The sequence below is a fragment of the Neophocaena asiaeorientalis genome, unplaced genomic scaffold (genome assembly GCF_003031525.2).
Source record: "Neophocaena asiaeorientalis asiaeorientalis breed wild unplaced genomic scaffold, Neophocaena_asiaeorientalis_V1.1 scaffold204, whole genome shotgun sequence".
Lineage (NCBI taxonomy): Eukaryota > Metazoa > Chordata > Mammalia > Artiodactyla > Phocoenidae > Neophocaena > Neophocaena asiaeorientalis.
In genome coordinates, this window is record NW_020173922.1 from 3,167,606 (window position 1) to 3,184,645 (window position 17,040).

At 38.4% G+C, this 17,040-nt stretch overlaps 1 protein-coding gene across 1 annotated transcript; it reads left to right on the forward strand.

Annotated features, from left to right (window-relative positions):
* Positions 1 to 10,866: 10,866 nt before the first annotated feature.
* Positions 10,867 to 11,983, forward strand: LOC112404474 (neuropeptide Y receptor type 6-like). Its single transcript, XM_024752478.1, is given in 2 exon segments — positions 10,867 to 10,953; positions 10,955 to 11,983. Coding segments are annotated over 2 exon segments (1,116 nt in total).
* The last annotated feature ends 5,057 nt before the right edge of the window (positions 11,984 to 17,040 follow it).

A 17,040-nucleotide genomic window follows, 5' to 3' on the forward strand; every position in this document is an offset into this window, starting at 1 on the left:
ACACAGGCTCGCTGAATGGATCCAAAAACAAGACCCATATATATGCTGTCTACAAGAGAGCCACTTCAGACCTAGGGACACATATAGGCTGAAAGTGATGGGATAGAAAAAGATATTCCATGCAAATGGAAGATAAATCCACGCACCTATGGTCAACTAATCTATGACAAAGGAGGCAAGGATATACAATGGAGAAAAGACAGCCTCTTCAATAAGTGGTGCTGGGAAAACTGGACAACGACATGTAAAAGAATGAAATTAGAACACTCCCTAACACCATACAGAAAAATAAACTCAAAATGGATTAGAGACCTAAATGTAAGACTGGACACTATACAACTCTTATATGAAAATATAGGAAGAACACTCTTTGACATAAATTGCAGCAAGATCTTTTTTGATCCACCTCCTAGAGTAATGGAAATAAAAACAAAAATAAACAAATGGGACCTAACGAAACTTACCTTTGCAAAGCAAAGGAAACTACAAACAAGACGAAGAAACAACCCTCAGAATGGGAGAAAATATTTGCAAACGAATCAATGGACAAAGGATTAATCTCCAAAATATATAAACAGCTCATGCAGCTCAATATTAAAAAAACAAACAACCCAATCCAAAAATGGGCAGAAGACCTAAATAGACATTTCTCCAAAGAAGACATACAGATGGCCAAGAAGCACATGAAAAGCTGCTCAACATCACTAGTTATTAGAGAAATGCAAATCAAAACCACAGTGAGGTATCACCTCACACCAGTTAAAACGGGCATCATCAGAAAATCTACAAACAACAAATGCTGGAGAGGGTGTGGAGGAAAGGGAACCCTCTTGCACTGTTGGTGGGAATGTGAATTGGTACAGCCACTATGGAGAAGAGTAGGGAGGTTCCTTAAAAAACTAAATATAGAATTACCATATGACCCAGCCATCCCACTACTGGACATATACCCAGAGAAAACCATAATTCAAAATGACACATGCACCTCAATGTTCATTGCAGCACAATTTATAGCCAGGTCATGGAAGCAATCTAAATGCCCATCGACAGACAAATGGATAAAGAAGATGTGATACATATATACAATGGAATATTACTCAGCCATAAAAAGGAACGAAATTGGGTCATTTGTTGAGATGTGGATGAATCTACAGACTGGCATACAGAGTGAAGTAAGTCAGAAAGAGAAAAACAAGTATCATATATTAACGCATATATGTGGAACCTAGAAAAATGCTACAGATGAACCTGCTTGCAGGGCAGAAATAGAGAGACACAGATGTAGAGAACAAACAAGAACCTGCTGTATAAAAAAATTTAAATAAATAAAGCACTTGGAGGGGGAAAAATGTGGTTTATTCAAAATGTATAAAATTTGAAGATACTGTCATAAAAAATATATACTAAATGTGAAAAATCAAAAATTAAAATTATTTTCACATTTGTTTTCAAATATTATCTTTTTTCCAAACTGCTCAAAATTATCTATAAAATTAAAAAGCAGTATACAAATTGTAATTAACAAATACCAAATTTTAAGTAAGATTATTATAATAAATGGAAACTCATGTAATGTTTTAAAAAACTAATTAAATCCTATTATATATTTTTTAAAAAATAGAACTACTCTCAATTCTAGGATTCAAGGCTCATCCACTGTCACTGTCAACAACTGGCATCACATATATTATGCTTGGACTTTCATGTACAACATTTAAGAGTAATATGAATTGCTTATTATTATAAAATATTCCTCAGCTGCCATGGACCACTGTTACAAATATCACCTTAATTTGTGAGTAGAACCACAAATTGGAATACAATGAAAAATAAGAAAATGGATAGTTAGTAGTACTGGAAAACAGTAATTCATTACACGAGAATCTATTTCATTTATGCTAAGTTAATTAGTCTTTCCTCTCACCTAAGAACTTCTGTCACTCAAGGCATCCCCATACTACAAAGCAGTATCCATAACATCAACAGCCCATAACCTTCATGATATTTGGACATAATCACCTTTATTTTTTGAGGGCATGGGGCAAGTGATGGAGAGAAGTGTACCTTGGGCCTGAACAGTCTTAGTCTTTTAAATGTTTAGAATTACAAGTTGTGCTCTGCCAGTGCTGAGTGCTGGAACCAAGATGACACTTTTTTTTTTTTTAAAGGATATTTATTTATGCTGTGTTGTGTCTTCGTTTCTGTGCGAGGGCTTTCTCTAGTTGTGGCAAGCGGGGGCCACTCTTCATCATGGTGCGTGGGCCTCTCATTATCGCGGCCTCTCTTGTTGCGGAGCACAGGCTCCAGACGCGCAGGCTGAGCCAGACGCGCAGGCTCAGTAGTTGTGGCTCACAGGCCTAGCTGCTCCGCGGCATGTGGGATCCTCCCAGACCAGGGCTCGAACCCATGTCCCCTGCATTAGCAGGCAGATTCTCAACCACTACGCCACCAGGGAAGCCCCATTTTTTTTTTTTAACATGTGGGTCCTCTAAGTACAAGACCCAGGGCAAGTTGTCCTCTGCCCTGAGTCTTAAGGTAGTACTCTAAAGCTTTAGTAAGTAAATAGGTCCTCTAGGATCTACTGAAATCTAAGGAGAAAACAATCAATTCAAGCAGGTTAATCCTAACAGCTTTTCTTTTTAAAAATGCTTATAATGAGACAGCTCTTAACAAAGACAGAGGTAAAGACAACTTCAGCAGGGTGAGAATAAAAAAACAGAAAGCCTTTCTTTACCAAGCTTTTAGTATAATCAATTATAACACAGATGACTGAGACTTTGAGTTTAGACACTACTTATATTTTTCAAGATGCTCCTCAATCTTGACTTTCTCTAATATGTAAAAGTATGGGCTCAGAGAATCACCTAATGGTTTAGTTTACACTTATCAAGGCACAGCAGATTAAAGACAATAAAATGTGTTTTATAACCAAATATAAAGCTTATAATATAATGAGAGAGAAAGTAACAAAGCGGCAAGAGCTTCAGAAAGATGGGAGAAATAATCAGCGGCTTAAGTTCTTTCTTTGGATACTTTGCTTGTTGTCCAAGGCTGTTAGCCTAAAAACTACCTTTTGCAATTAAAACAGTGAATTTTAACTGAGGCAAACAAAACTCAAATGCTTGCTAAACTTTACCAATAAAGACAGCAAAGGATTATATCAAACATCCCCTTAAAAATTTAAAAACAACTGTTTTCACCATTTCCCAATATCTCATGCTCACTCTAGGCTTTCTTTGGGAAGGGATGCAAAACAGAAAACAATTAACTTTGCTCTTAACATGGATTATATACTTCTACTAAGGCAAACTCTAAAACACAACAGTAACTGCCACTTACTGAATATCTACTATGTGCTACCATTTACCTACAAAATAATCCTGCCAGACAGATGGCAATATTCACCTTACGGAAAAGAAATCAAAAGCTCACAGAGAAGCTCAAGGTGACCCAGGTTAGGTAACATGGGACAATCTGGGTTCAAAGCCAGCTCTGTCTCACTCAAGCTGCCTCTCAAAATCTTCACCAACATCACAGACAACTAAGATGATTTCTTAGTATGCTAATACTAAGTTATCAGTATGCTAATACCTCACTGCTAGTTATTGCCACTGTTCTATGTACAGAAAAGATATTTGTTTTTTAATAAGCCCTCCAAAATTTGCCACTCTATATTTCAAGTACAAACAGATAAATAAGTAGTGGGGATACCAGTAAAAGATGACTGGGGGAAGACGAGGTATGGGCCCTGAACTACTCTGACTCTCCAAGTTTCCACAGAGGAGGAGATTGGCTTCCACTCCTGTAGCGCACATCCCAACCCCCTGCCACATACTCCACCAGGCCAGTGACCTGGCAGGGTTCTATAAAACACAGATACATAATTTCAGTGTTGTTGACTGCCTGGTAATTTTGAGTTTTTAATTAGTTAGTTTGGTGTGTTGGGTAGGGAAATAGAACTGATTTGCATGGCTTAGTTCTAAAATTTGGGCTCCATCAATGAATCCTTGAGTTAGGAAATATTTCAAAATGTTGCTAGTCTATCCACTAGGCTATGTCAGAAAGATCTTCAACCACACTTGATATTCCATAGCCCTGCTTCTCAAAGTCTTTGAACACACTCACTATAAGGAAATACTTCTTATATTTCATTGAAATCTCACTTTTCAGTCTTTTGTAACAGTGAGGAACAGCCCCCTCTTGTAATAATCTTTCAAATATAGAAGAGGGATTTTCAGTCCCCACTTTTATTTAAGAAGCTTAGTTGTTGTCAGTTTCAAAGTGCTTGATGAAAATCTTATTTAATAATACACAACTTTCCTGGGGAACTTAGGTTAACTTTAATTTTAAAAGCATTTTTATTAGTCTCATAAATTATAACAAAATCAGGAATAAAACCCATCTCTTAACTGACAGTAAATTCTCTAAGAACAACCACTAATGCTTATGAATAATTTTCCAGGAATATTTAAATTAAATGTATGATTTTGGCAAAGCTATTTTTTTAAGTACAAAACATATGTATACATGCCATAAAATGCCACAGATTTTCACATGCACTCTTATTATCATCTCTATAAGATGACTGAAAGTAACATTTTGAACACATCTTGTAAATAGTTCCAGCTAACATCACCGCTGCTGTGACTCCTGACTCCTCCCTCTGGCTCTTCAGTGGCCTTCAGATCCTAATGGATTCCTGAGCTTGATCTTCTGTGCAATGATTTCAACTCTGGAAGCAGCTTCTGAAGCTATAGATTGTTTAGTGGATAAATAAGCCAAAAAGGGAGAGGGGCGTGTTATGGCTTGGACAGGTGGCTGACATGTCATCTTTTGACATAAAAATAAACTTAGAAAAATAATCATGGAAATGATGAAAGAAAACATGTAGAAGATGAAAAGAATAGCAACAGAGCCAGAAATTTCCAACAGGTAAAAAACTGGGAAACAGAGCTCTAAAATGCTAAATAAAAATCTTGCAAGTATGTTTTTCAAATATTCTTTTCATGTTAAAATAATCCTGTTTTTAGGGCTTCCCTGGTGGCACAGTGGTTGAGAGTCTGCCCGCCGATGCAGGGGACACGGGTTTGTGCCCCGGTCCGGGAGGATCCCGCATGCCGCGGAGCAGCTGGGCCCGTGAGCCATGGCCGCTGGGCCTGCGCGTCCGGAGCTTGTGCTCCGCGGCGGGAGAGGCCGCGATGGTGAGAGGCCCGCGTACCACACACACACAAAAAAAATCCAGTTTTTAAATATGTGAAGATCATTAAAAATTAGAACTGCTGTAGAACTGTTGTATGTTCAGGCCTAATTATACCAGATGGCTTTTGCTTATGTGACCTGAAAAACAACCCCACAGCTTTAAAATGCACCATTGTAAAGAAATTATCAAAACAAATCACCAAATGCTAGTATTGGCAAAATGGAGTTTTCATTACTTTTTGTTTACCAGTTTGTAAATAAACTTAAAAACCTGGTATACTTATATTCATTGGCAGAGTTTAGCTCTCCTTTCTCGATACATTTAATGTGTTGTTATTTTAAGAATTAAAAGCCTCAACATTCCCAATAATGAAAAGTTCAGTCATTAACCTCCACGGAAAATTAAAGATTCAAACAATCTGTATTGGCTTGATTTTAAAAGTAACTGTTAGGATCTGGAAAATGAAATGTGTACATTTTCTACTGACATTTTATATGGACTCAGGCAACTGTCAAATTCAAGGAAAAACAGATAAACCATCTCCAGCAGAGAAAATCAAAGTACATGTAATAAAACTCTAATGTTACCCCCAAATCTTAAAAGCATACATTTCTCCAATAGATAAATGTAAAATGTAAAATCTGATTTGGGGGGAATGGGTGAATAGTTGAGTAGGGTAAGGAGTTTGCACAGTATAGAATAACCAGGCCAATTACACTTTTATAAGGCTGTGAAAGAGTAAGCATTTGTTTCTTGATGCTTCTTATGGTTACTTAACATAGTAGTTTGTTCTTAGGGAAAACTATAAGATGTGTCTTTACAGAGATTCAAGTTCTACTTATTTTCATGGAACACAAATGATTAATTTGATTGATTCTAAGAAATGACCCAAATAAACTAGAAATATTACTTTGTGTATGGTTTAGAAAGTAGAAGTCCTATTCCTGGCTTTGCTATTAACTATGCAACCATGAGCAAGTCACTGGGTCTTAGTTGCCATGTTTGTAAAGTCAGAATTAAAGTAGAGTACAGGACTGCTGTTGCGATCAAATAAGAGAACCCACTTTGTCAGTACTTAAATTCGTTTTCAAAAATTGTAATTGAGGTAGAGTTGATTTACAATATTGTGTTAGTTTCAGCTGTACAGCAAAGTGAAATCTTGTCATATATACATTTTTTTCAGATTCTTTTCCATTATAGGTGATTACAAGATATTGAATAGAGTTCCCTGTGCTGTACAGTAAATCCTTGTTGCTTACCTATTTTATGTATAGTAGTTTATATTATACTCCTATACTAGTTAATTTGTTAATTCTACACTCCTAATTTATCTGTCCCCCTCTCCCTTTCCCTTTGTTAACCCTAAGTTTGTTTTCTACATCTGTGAGTCTGTTTCTGTTTTGTATATAGATTCATTTGTATTATTTTTTAGATTTCACATGTAAGTGATATCATATAATATTTATCTTTCTCTGACTTGCTACACTTAGTATGATCATCTCTAGGTCCATCCATGTTGCTGCAAATGACACTATTTCATGCTTTCTTGTGGCTGAGTAATATTCCATTGTATATATATATAGATATACCACATCTTCTTAAACCAATCGTCTGTTGATGGGCACTTGGCTTGTTTCCATTCCTTGGCTACCGTTAATAGTGCTGCTATGAACACTGGGGTGCATGTGTCTTTTCAAATACAGTTTTCATCTTTTCTGGATATATGCCCAGGAATGGGATTACTGGATAATATGGTAGCTCTATTGTTCGTTTTTTAAGGAACCTCCATACTGTTTTCCATAGTGGCTGTATCAATTTACATTCCCACCAACAGTGCAAGAGGGTTTCCTTTTCTCCACACCCTCTCCTGCATTTATCATTTGTAGATATTTTGATGATGGCCATTCTGACCAGTGTGAGGTGATACCTCATTGTGGTTTTGATTTGCATTTCTCTAATAATTAGTGATGTTGAGCATCTTTTCATAGCACTTAAATTCTTGAGTGAATAAATAAATGGGGTAGTACTTTAGACAAATTAAGCTCTAAACAAGTGTGAGATGTTATTTGCACCAACACAGCCATAGAATCTATATTCCTAGAGGCTTAAGGAAAAGGAGAGAGAGTTCTTGCAGTGTGATCCTGCACTATTTTGGGACCCTCACATACATACTTGGAGGGTGGGGATGCAAAACTTCACTTTGCCCAAGGCCACAGGCTCTTTGAAATTACATAAGGAAATTTTTTAATATAAAAGAAAATGTTCTGCTCACCTGCTTTTAAAATTAAGAACAACAAATACAGAAGTTTCTTCAAGAAATATAAAACAGGAGGTAGCAGAAAATAGTGGAAAGAGCATGGAACTCTCCAAGAACAGGAGACTAAGGCTCTGATCCCTGTTCTGCCGGTAATTAACTGCAAAGCCACAACATCTGTCAAATAGGAGGGGTATAGAGTTTCTTCCAGGTCAAAACACCATAGCACCAAATGAAATATAAGAGATAATCTGAAATATTCTTTAGTTTTTCTGTTATGGATAATTAAGGGAAAGGAGGAAACAGAGAACAAGGCAGAGAGGCAGAAAGGGAGGAAGACAATGAGAGGTAAGGAGAAAACACACATAGACCAAGGAGCAGACACACAAACTCTACCCCCAACACCTCCCCCCAACCCAAAAAAAGAATTATAAGAATAGAGACAGAAAGAAAGACACACACACAAAAAAAGATATTCAGATACAGAAATAAATATGCATATGCAGACTTTGGCAGAGTAAAGCTTTTATTTTATTCATCTTGAAACTTTTAAACACAAAACTACCAAGAAATGTGTAATGTAATGCTGTACTTTTGCATTAAAAGGTATAAACAGAGCCAGTTCAAGGCATGTGCCTCATGAGCATATCTAGATACAATCGAGTTGAAAGACTGAAAACTACCTACCTCTGCCATATGCTACTCATATTTTGGGGCAAAATATCACTTGGTAATTTGAGATCTCACATCTTTGGGGGTCATTTGCAACCAAACAAGCCAAAGATGAACTTTCCTAAAATAGAAATGTATCCCAAGAATTTTTTTATGAATCAAGGCTTAGCATTACTTTGCTTCCAGATAGGCAAGATTTAAATATTTTAACTTAATAGTTACCAATTATGTAAAGTGTAAATCCCACACTGCCATTCACAGTCCATATTGGGGATTTACTTGTTAATCTTCTCTGAATTGTAAAGAGGGCACTGGATAATGTAACTCCAGCACTCCCCTTTGATTCCCTCCCAGATGAGGCCCATCTGACCTTCTGAGCTTCAAGCCTCTGTAGGAATTTATAGACTGGGGAACTAATTTGTACTTTGCTACTAATCATTATAGAAGAGAGTAGAGGGGTTTCTACTAAGTTTTAGACCTGCTGTTGCAGGGTGGTGAGTGATACTCATTCACTCGGCCCAGACAACCCAGATCAACAAGAATGGGCAACAAGCATTTCCGATGTTTATTCCCATCTCTATTACCAAACTGCTAGGAAATGTGCAAAACTGTATGAATTTCTAAATCTGTAAACAGAAAACTGTTACTCAGACCTAATTTTGCAAGGTTCACAGGAAGCTTTTCTTTATTGTAGACAGTAAGAGCTGGGAAGCACAAGATTTTGCTGGTTTTGTAAAATAGGCCATTTTTAAAATTTCATTTGACAGATAAAGAAATTGAGGCCTAGAGAAGGGGAATGATTTGCCCAAGATCAAAAAGCTAGTTAGGGCTTCCCTGGTGGCACAGTGGTTAAGAATCTGCCTGTCAAGGCAGGGGACACGGGTTCGAGCCCTGGTCCAGGAAGATCCCACATGCCTCGGAGCAACTAAGCCCTTGCGCCACCACTACTGAGCCTGAGTGCCGCAACTACTGAATCCTGCATGCCTAGAGCCCGTGCTCCGCAACGAGAGAAGCCACCACAATGAGAAGCCCGCACACCGCAACAAAGAGTAGCCCCCCACTCGCCACAACTAGAGAAAGCCCGCGTGCAGCAACAAAGACCCAACGCAGCCAAAACTAAATAAAATAAGTAAACTTTTTTTAAAAAAGCTAGTTAGCAGCAGGACATGTCTCCTGACAGGAAGTATAGTGCTCATGCTAGCATACCCATATGTATCTGTACATCTGTACACTGCCTATTTCCTTTTCATCCCTTTTCTCCTCCAAGTAAAGCTTGTTTGGTGGTAAGTAAACAATTTTCTATTTCTCATTTATAGTTCTACTCCACTGACTGTCATAAAGGGCTTAAATCTATCTTGACATTTCCCTTCAGCCAATATCTGTGAACTCTAATTTGGTTGAACCCCTGAATCATCCAAGCCCTAAACTGCATCTCAAATACCTCTGTTTACAAATTTTGCTATGTATACTCATCACCACAGCACATATGAACCATAGTTCAGTTCCTTGTGTCCTTCTTTATCTTTTATCAATGCCATTTATGTTGTTTTCTTCAAATTCCTAAATAATAAACCAAGATAAGGGGTATTTTTTTCCTGTGCTCTCTTTCAACATGTCCTCTTTGGGCCAGAAATGTCACCACCTGGAATGGCAGGGCATTCACCATGTCTGCTGTGCATCCTGGTACGAATAACTCCACTGAATTTGACCACCCTAAGCCATGCTGAGCCATGGGATCAAGGACCCCCTTTCCTCTAGAAGTCAGAAAAAGAAGAGACCCAAAGGAAAAGAAAACTGAGGGAATGCTTTCCAAATAAAGTTAATTCTGAGTAATAGCTCACTAGGCACTAGCTACCTTTGCTTGATCTCTAGAATCTGAGCAATGTACCCAGAAACTGTGCCAAGTCTGGCTTCAACCCCAGAGAATGGAAGAAAGAAAAAGAGGGGAAGCCATATGCTGTTCCACAGTGGTCATGATCTGGGAGTCTAGCCCCCAGACTTAAGGCTATAGACTAGCTCTGGGGAGTGGAACTGACAAATTTTATTCAGCACACATATACTGAATACATACTATATACTCTACGTTGGGCGTGAGCAACAAATTCAGTTGCGTGATCTCATTTAGTCCTCACAACAATGCAGAAAGACATTGTTTATCCCCATTTTACAGCTTTAAAAAACTGAGCCATAAGGGTAATTAACTTATGTCAAAGTCATACAGACACCAAACAGTAATGCTCCAAGTGGAGCCCAACTCCATATATAGTTACTCTGGCCTCCACAGCACACATATACAAAAAAGACAGAAGGTGATAGGGATGGAAAGATACCTTTGAGCTACCTTATATAGTTAACAGAACACTGTGGCATTCCCTTTCTCATTATCTCTAAAGATTATACTGTTGGGACAAATAAAACACCCTGAGATGAAAGGAAGGCAAGGATACAGAGACTCTCTGGATATCTCTCTATGTACTCTCAGGGACATTGTTCCACCTATAGAATTGTCCAGGTTGTTAAGAACTTGCATTAATTTTCTAGGTTCTGTTTAATTTTTTAGGATCTCAAGAGCTTACTCAAGTCATTCATGTATTTCCATCAAGCAGACAAAGAGGAAGACTAAACCCTACTAATCACTCATTGGAAGACTCAGAGCAAAGTTCTTTCCAAGAACTGATAGCCAAAATATCCAGCCATAATACAAATAAGCTTAGAAAAGCTCTTCTTAAACCCTGACATGATGGAATTTTTCCTAAACCATCCAGCATCTAATAAAGCCAGCATAAAGAGCAACAACTCTGCACTTTGCTACTTTGAGTCCTGTAGACCCCACTTCCCTAGGCTTGCTCCTATTACTCATAGTCTATACTGTGATCTTAATCATGGACTTTTCTGGAAACCTCTCTCTCATTATTATCATCTCTAAGAAGCAGAGAGAAGCTCAGAATGTCACCAACATACTGTACGCCTATCTCTTCCTCTCTGACATCTTGGTACGTGTCATGTACATCCATTTTACTATCATCTACACTCTGATGGATCACTAGATATCTGGGGATATCGTGTGCAAACGCACCTCCTATGTGCATAGTGTCTCCATCTCTGTGTCCATATTCTCACTTGTGTTAACTGCTGTTGAAAGATATCAGCTGATTGTGAACCCTCGGGGCTGGAAACGCAGTGTAGCTCACGCCTACTGGGGTATCACATTGATTTGGCTATTTTCCCTTCTGTTGTCTATTCCCTTCTTCCTGTCCTACCACCTCACCCATGAGCCCTTCCAAAACCTCTCTCTTCCCACTGACCTCTACACCCAGCAGGTGGCCTGTGTAGAGAACTGGCCCTCCAAAATGAACTGGCTCCTCTTTACCACCTCCCTGTTTATGCTGCAATATTGTGTCCCTCTGAGCTTCACCCTCATCTGCTACCTGAAGATTGTTATCTGCCTCGGCAGGAGTAATGGGAAAGTAGACAAGAAGAGGGAAAGTGAGAGCTGGGTCAGGGAGAACAAGAGGATCAACGCGATGTTGATTTCTACTGTCGTAACCTTTGGGGTCTGCTGGCTTCCCTTGAACATCTTCAAGGTCATCTTTGACTGGTATCATGAGGTCCTGATGAGCTGCCACCATGACCTGGTATTTGTATTTTGCCACTTGATTGCTATGGTTTCTACATGTATACATCCTCTGTTTTATGGCTTTCTCAACAAAAATTTCCAGAAGGACCTGGTATTGCTTATTCACCACTGCTGGTGCTTTGCACCTCGAGAAAGATACCAAAATACTGCCATCTCAAGTATGCACACAGATGAATCCAAGGGATCATTAAGATTAGCTCATACATCAGGAAGTATATAAAGGGCTTCCCTGGTGGCGCAGTGGTTGAGAGTCCGCCTGCCGATGCAGGGGACACGGGTTCTTGCCCCGGTCCCGGAAGATCCCTCATGCCGCGGAGCGGCTGGGCCCGTGAGCCATAGCCACTGAGCCTGCGCGTCCGGAGCCTGTGCTCTGCAACGGGAGAGATAAAAACTGGTAACACTTAGTGCTAAAGCCCTTCTTATGTGAGAGATGGAAAGGTAATGGCTGGGGATAAGGCAAGATGCAAAAGAAGCCAGAACTAAAAAAATTTTTTAAAAAGCAACTTTATGCTAACCAGTTTTGCTTTAGGCCAGACCTATCTGTCTCATATATCCACCCAATACAAACACACACACACACACACGTGTGCGTGCACATCACCCTTTTCTCTTAGAAGAATAATAACTCACACACCTAGCTGTCATCATTTGTGACAAAGAATGACAGTGAGAAAGCAAGAGAGGCAAGGAACATTGATGGCTGGGGAACAAAATTCCCAGATATTGTTATTCAATGGAATATCCACAAGAGTTATTACTGATGACATGCCCACTAAAAACAATGCTACATATATCTCCTTAGTGCTGAAGCAATTCCACTTTCTGATATGGAAATTGTAACTTTCAACCATGTAACTATTAACTAATTAGCAATGTCAGAAAGACCCCTATTATAATTTACTAATTAGCTAACTGAGTTTGGATTGGAAGTTGAAGGAATGGTTTTAAGTTAACATTTAAACTAAGTATTGTAATTATAATTAATTCACATGCCTGAGTCAGATTCTCTGGTTTATGACAACAGTACATTTTCTTCACTAACGACGCTATTAGTGCCACTAGAACTGGTCACAAACTCTTTAGCACTCCAATTATGCTCAAATCACATAAACTAACTTATTAATGGCCAATGTAGATAGAGCTTTCACTACAAAATGACTTTTTATCTCTAATTCTTTATGTATATTAAGTAGGGGTTATTATGACTCTATCATTGGGTCTGATGAACTTCATTAGTAACACTTATAGTTAGCTCCAGATTTTTTAAAACCTCTTGCATATCTTATGACTTAAACATTTAAAAACTATCCCTCATCCCTACAGAGTCACTTAAATAGAGAATCAGCTAGATTGTCTTCAAAAAGAATACTAAGCTACTGTTCAAATTAGCTCAATGACTTTTACTAAATGATGACCGCTTTATCTCTTCCTCAGATACGTCTCCCTATTAAACTGGGGCTGCAGCTTATTTGTATGTTAAAAATGTAATCATATTTTCTTCTTTCTTTTGAATAAAGGGTAATGTTTCTCTGAATACCTGTGATTTTTCAATTGTGTGTGTAGTTTTTTTTCCACATTAATCTCCATATTTTCCCCTCCTGAAAAATCTTTTCTCTCTCTCTCTCTCCCCTTCCCCCCTCTGTCTCTGTTTCTCCCTCCTCTCTCCTTCTCCATCTAGCTTTTCCTTCTCTTCAGGACTTCTATTCTCTCTGATATATCATTTTGGGGAAAATGAACAAAAAAAGCACTGCAGGATACCCAACAGAAATAAAACGTAACAGTATCACAGTATTAGCTGCAAATAAAAGCTCTTATCTAAAAACCAGCTTCAAATGGTGTCAGTTTAGAATCCTAAAGGTACAGCTGCATCCCCTTAGCCCAGAAAACAGCTCTCCCTAGATATTTCTATCTCTTCTGATAGACAGTGGTTAATATATACTATAATTAAGATCCAATGTGCTATTTTACTTACTTGGTAAAGATATAATGATTCTAGTTTCCATTACTAAACAGATTTAGACCAAGCCACTGAAAGCAGGAAACGGCTTTCATCAAACTCTGATACCACCCTCTACCCTCACTGAAACACAAACACCTGGGCTCCTCTAACCCTGGCACCCCACCCCGAGCATTCACAAGAGATCTCCAATCTGTTCCTAAATATTATAGTGCTCTTTCTGGCTCCATGATAAGAACTATTTCCTTCTCCAATAAAACTGTTCTGTCTTTTCTTCTGAACTTTTCTTGAGCTTTAATGAAATAAAAGTCACTAATGACATAACTATCAATTATAGTCTTTTGCATTGCCATTTGCAGCAACATGGATGGACCTGGAGATTATCATACTAAGTGAAGTAAGTCAGAAAGAGAAAGACAAATATCATATGATATCACGTACATGCAGGATCTTAAAAAAAAGATACAAATGAACTTATTTACAAAACAGAAACACTCACAGGCTTAGAGAACGAAGTTATGATTACTAGGGGAAATGGGGGGGGAGGGATAAATTGGGAGTTTGGGATTGACATGTACACACTACTATATTTAAAATAGATAGCCAACAAGGGCCTACTGTATAGCACAGGGAACTTGGCATAATATTCTGTAATAACCTAAGCGGGAGAAGAATTTGAAAAAGAATGGATACTTGTTTGGGTATAACTGAATCACTTTGCTATACACCTGTAACTAACACATCATTGTTAATCAACTATACTCCAATATGAAATTTTTTTTTTTTTTTTTTTTTTTGTGGTACGTGGGCCTCTCACTGTTGTGGCCTCTCCCGTTGCGGAGCACAGGGTCCGGACGCGCAGGCTCAGCGGCCATGGCTCACGGGCCCAGCCGCTCTGCGGCATGTGGGATCTTCCCGGACCGGGGCACGAACCCGCGTCCCCTGCATCGGCAGGCGGACTCTCAACCACTGCGCCACCAGGGAAGCCCCTGAAATATTTTTTTAATTAAAAAAAAATAGTAGTCTTTCTTGGGTTTATTTTTTCCTCAAAAAAGTAGTGAATTAACTGTAGTTTTAATGCATGCTTTCACCTGTAAGGGATTTTCATTCTGACAGATGGGAGAGCACAGGTCTATAAGTAGCTACTTAGGAAGGTATAATGAGAATATAAACCAAGTGTCATGCGGACCCAATTGAAGTAAAATGCATTTTTGAGAGTAAACAAGGAAAAATTTCAGGAAAGTCTACCATACTGTTTCTGCAGCATTTGTGGATGGTGCACACCAATTGGTCTATTGTTGAACCACTTGGTGAATGAAATAAGGCCTCATTTTCTCACTTGCCTCTCCCCCGGTTGCCAGGTGGGCCTGTATTCTCCCTGCTAGGGATCTATCTGAGACTGGAACTTGACGATGTTTGCCTGATAGCCATGCAAACACAGTTCCCTCTAGCCACTGCTCCAAATATCTGTTCCTCTGTCTCCTGACCTCAAATCATTTTGGATTGAGAGTAATTTCTCTTATCTTTAAAAGTTTCCAGAAAAGACGACTATTAGTGGGATGTACGTGTCTGTCTACTGAACCAGAGCTGAATGAGAAAATGCTAATACATCCTGCAATGAGTTCCCTAAGTTTTCTCTCTGACCATTTCTAAAGATCCCCCAGATAATTTCTAACAGAGAATCAACAACGTAAATGATCCAACATAACAAATACCCAAATGTGGTTTAAATACATATGGTGCATATTTTTCTACAATGGAAATGTAATATCCTGAAAAAGGTGTAAATAACTTGACAGAGCAATGAGCATGAGGCTTCATTTTTTTGTGTGTGTGAATATTTTCTCCCATTCTGTATGTTGCCTTTTCATTTTGTTGCTTTTAGTCTTTCTTTTTTAAAAAATTGTCATTACTTGAATTGGGATATTGGAATTGACATATATACACTATTGATACTATGTATAAAACAGATAACTAATGAGAACCTACCTATAGCACAGAGAACTCAATGCTTTTTTGGTGACCTAAATAGGAAGGAAATGCCATCCCAAAAAAGGGGGGATATATGTATACATACAGCTGATTCACTTTACTGTACAGTAGAAACCAACACAACGTTGTAAAGCAACTATATGCCAATAAAAAATTTTTTTAAAAGCAACAATAAAACGCACTTTAGCTTCAAAATAATAAATAAACAGTCATTACTTTATTTATTTATTTTTAATTTTTGGCCGCACCACAGGGCACATGGGATCTCAGGGATTGAACCCACGCCCCCTGCATTGGAAGGCGGAGTCTTAACCACTGGACCACCAGGGAAGTCCCTTATTTTATTTTTTTAATTTAACTTTTATTTTATATTGGAGTATAGCTGATTTACAGAGGCTTCAATTTAAAGAAACTGTTTCTCACTCTGTGCTATGGAGGAAGAGTATATAATTCATCAGCCCAGTAAAAAGGTCAACCTCTATTCCTGTAAACTTTGTTTTTTGTAGAATAATAAATCAAGATAAATATATTAAGTTCTCAGTATGTCTTTAGCAGTGTATTAGGTACAGAATAAGTATGACACAGCTTTAAGAGTTTACAGTCTAGCTGAGGCTTTAAAGAGTTTACAATATACCAGAGGCGTAATTCAATGTCTTGGTTTTGAAGGCTTTCCTTCTGGCTAGGTTGAAAGCTGCCAAAAGGAAAGTTAAGAGTAAATGATGGCAGAGTTGGTATCAAAGGAGGACTCACTTTTTCTTTATACCCATAAGTGAGAATATACTGGGGAAGAAAAGAGGAAGTATTCTAGAAGAGGGGTCAAGGAGGAGTATTTAACATCGATAAGCCCAGGAATTCCTAAAATCCTCCCTGAAGTCACCTATGCAATAAATGTGCTCATGCAATAAACTGGAGAAATGAGACGATGAGTGTTTCCAGTGCGCATTAAGGAAGGCAAGGCAGGTCTGTTTCCCCTGTTACTGTGTCCAAATCAAACTCCTTGTTGATGCTGGGATAGTATTTGCCTTGCGGAAGAAGTGAAAGGATGTGTGATGCCAGTGACAGGAACACATCCATCTTCCATCTGGTCACCGACTGTTTCCTGTGATCCTCTATTTTAGGTAGAGAAATCTGTTCTTCTCAACTAGACTGTGAACTTTCAGAGACGTTAACCTACATCTTTTATTCCTTCTATACCAGCCCCACACTACCCACTCAGAGTATTTAAGATAGGACTAGGCAAGGAAAAGCATTTAATACAGATTTTAAAAGTTATTTCTTAAAATACAAGCTAGGCAGTCATTACAAATTATTGAATGCCTGAATGTTCT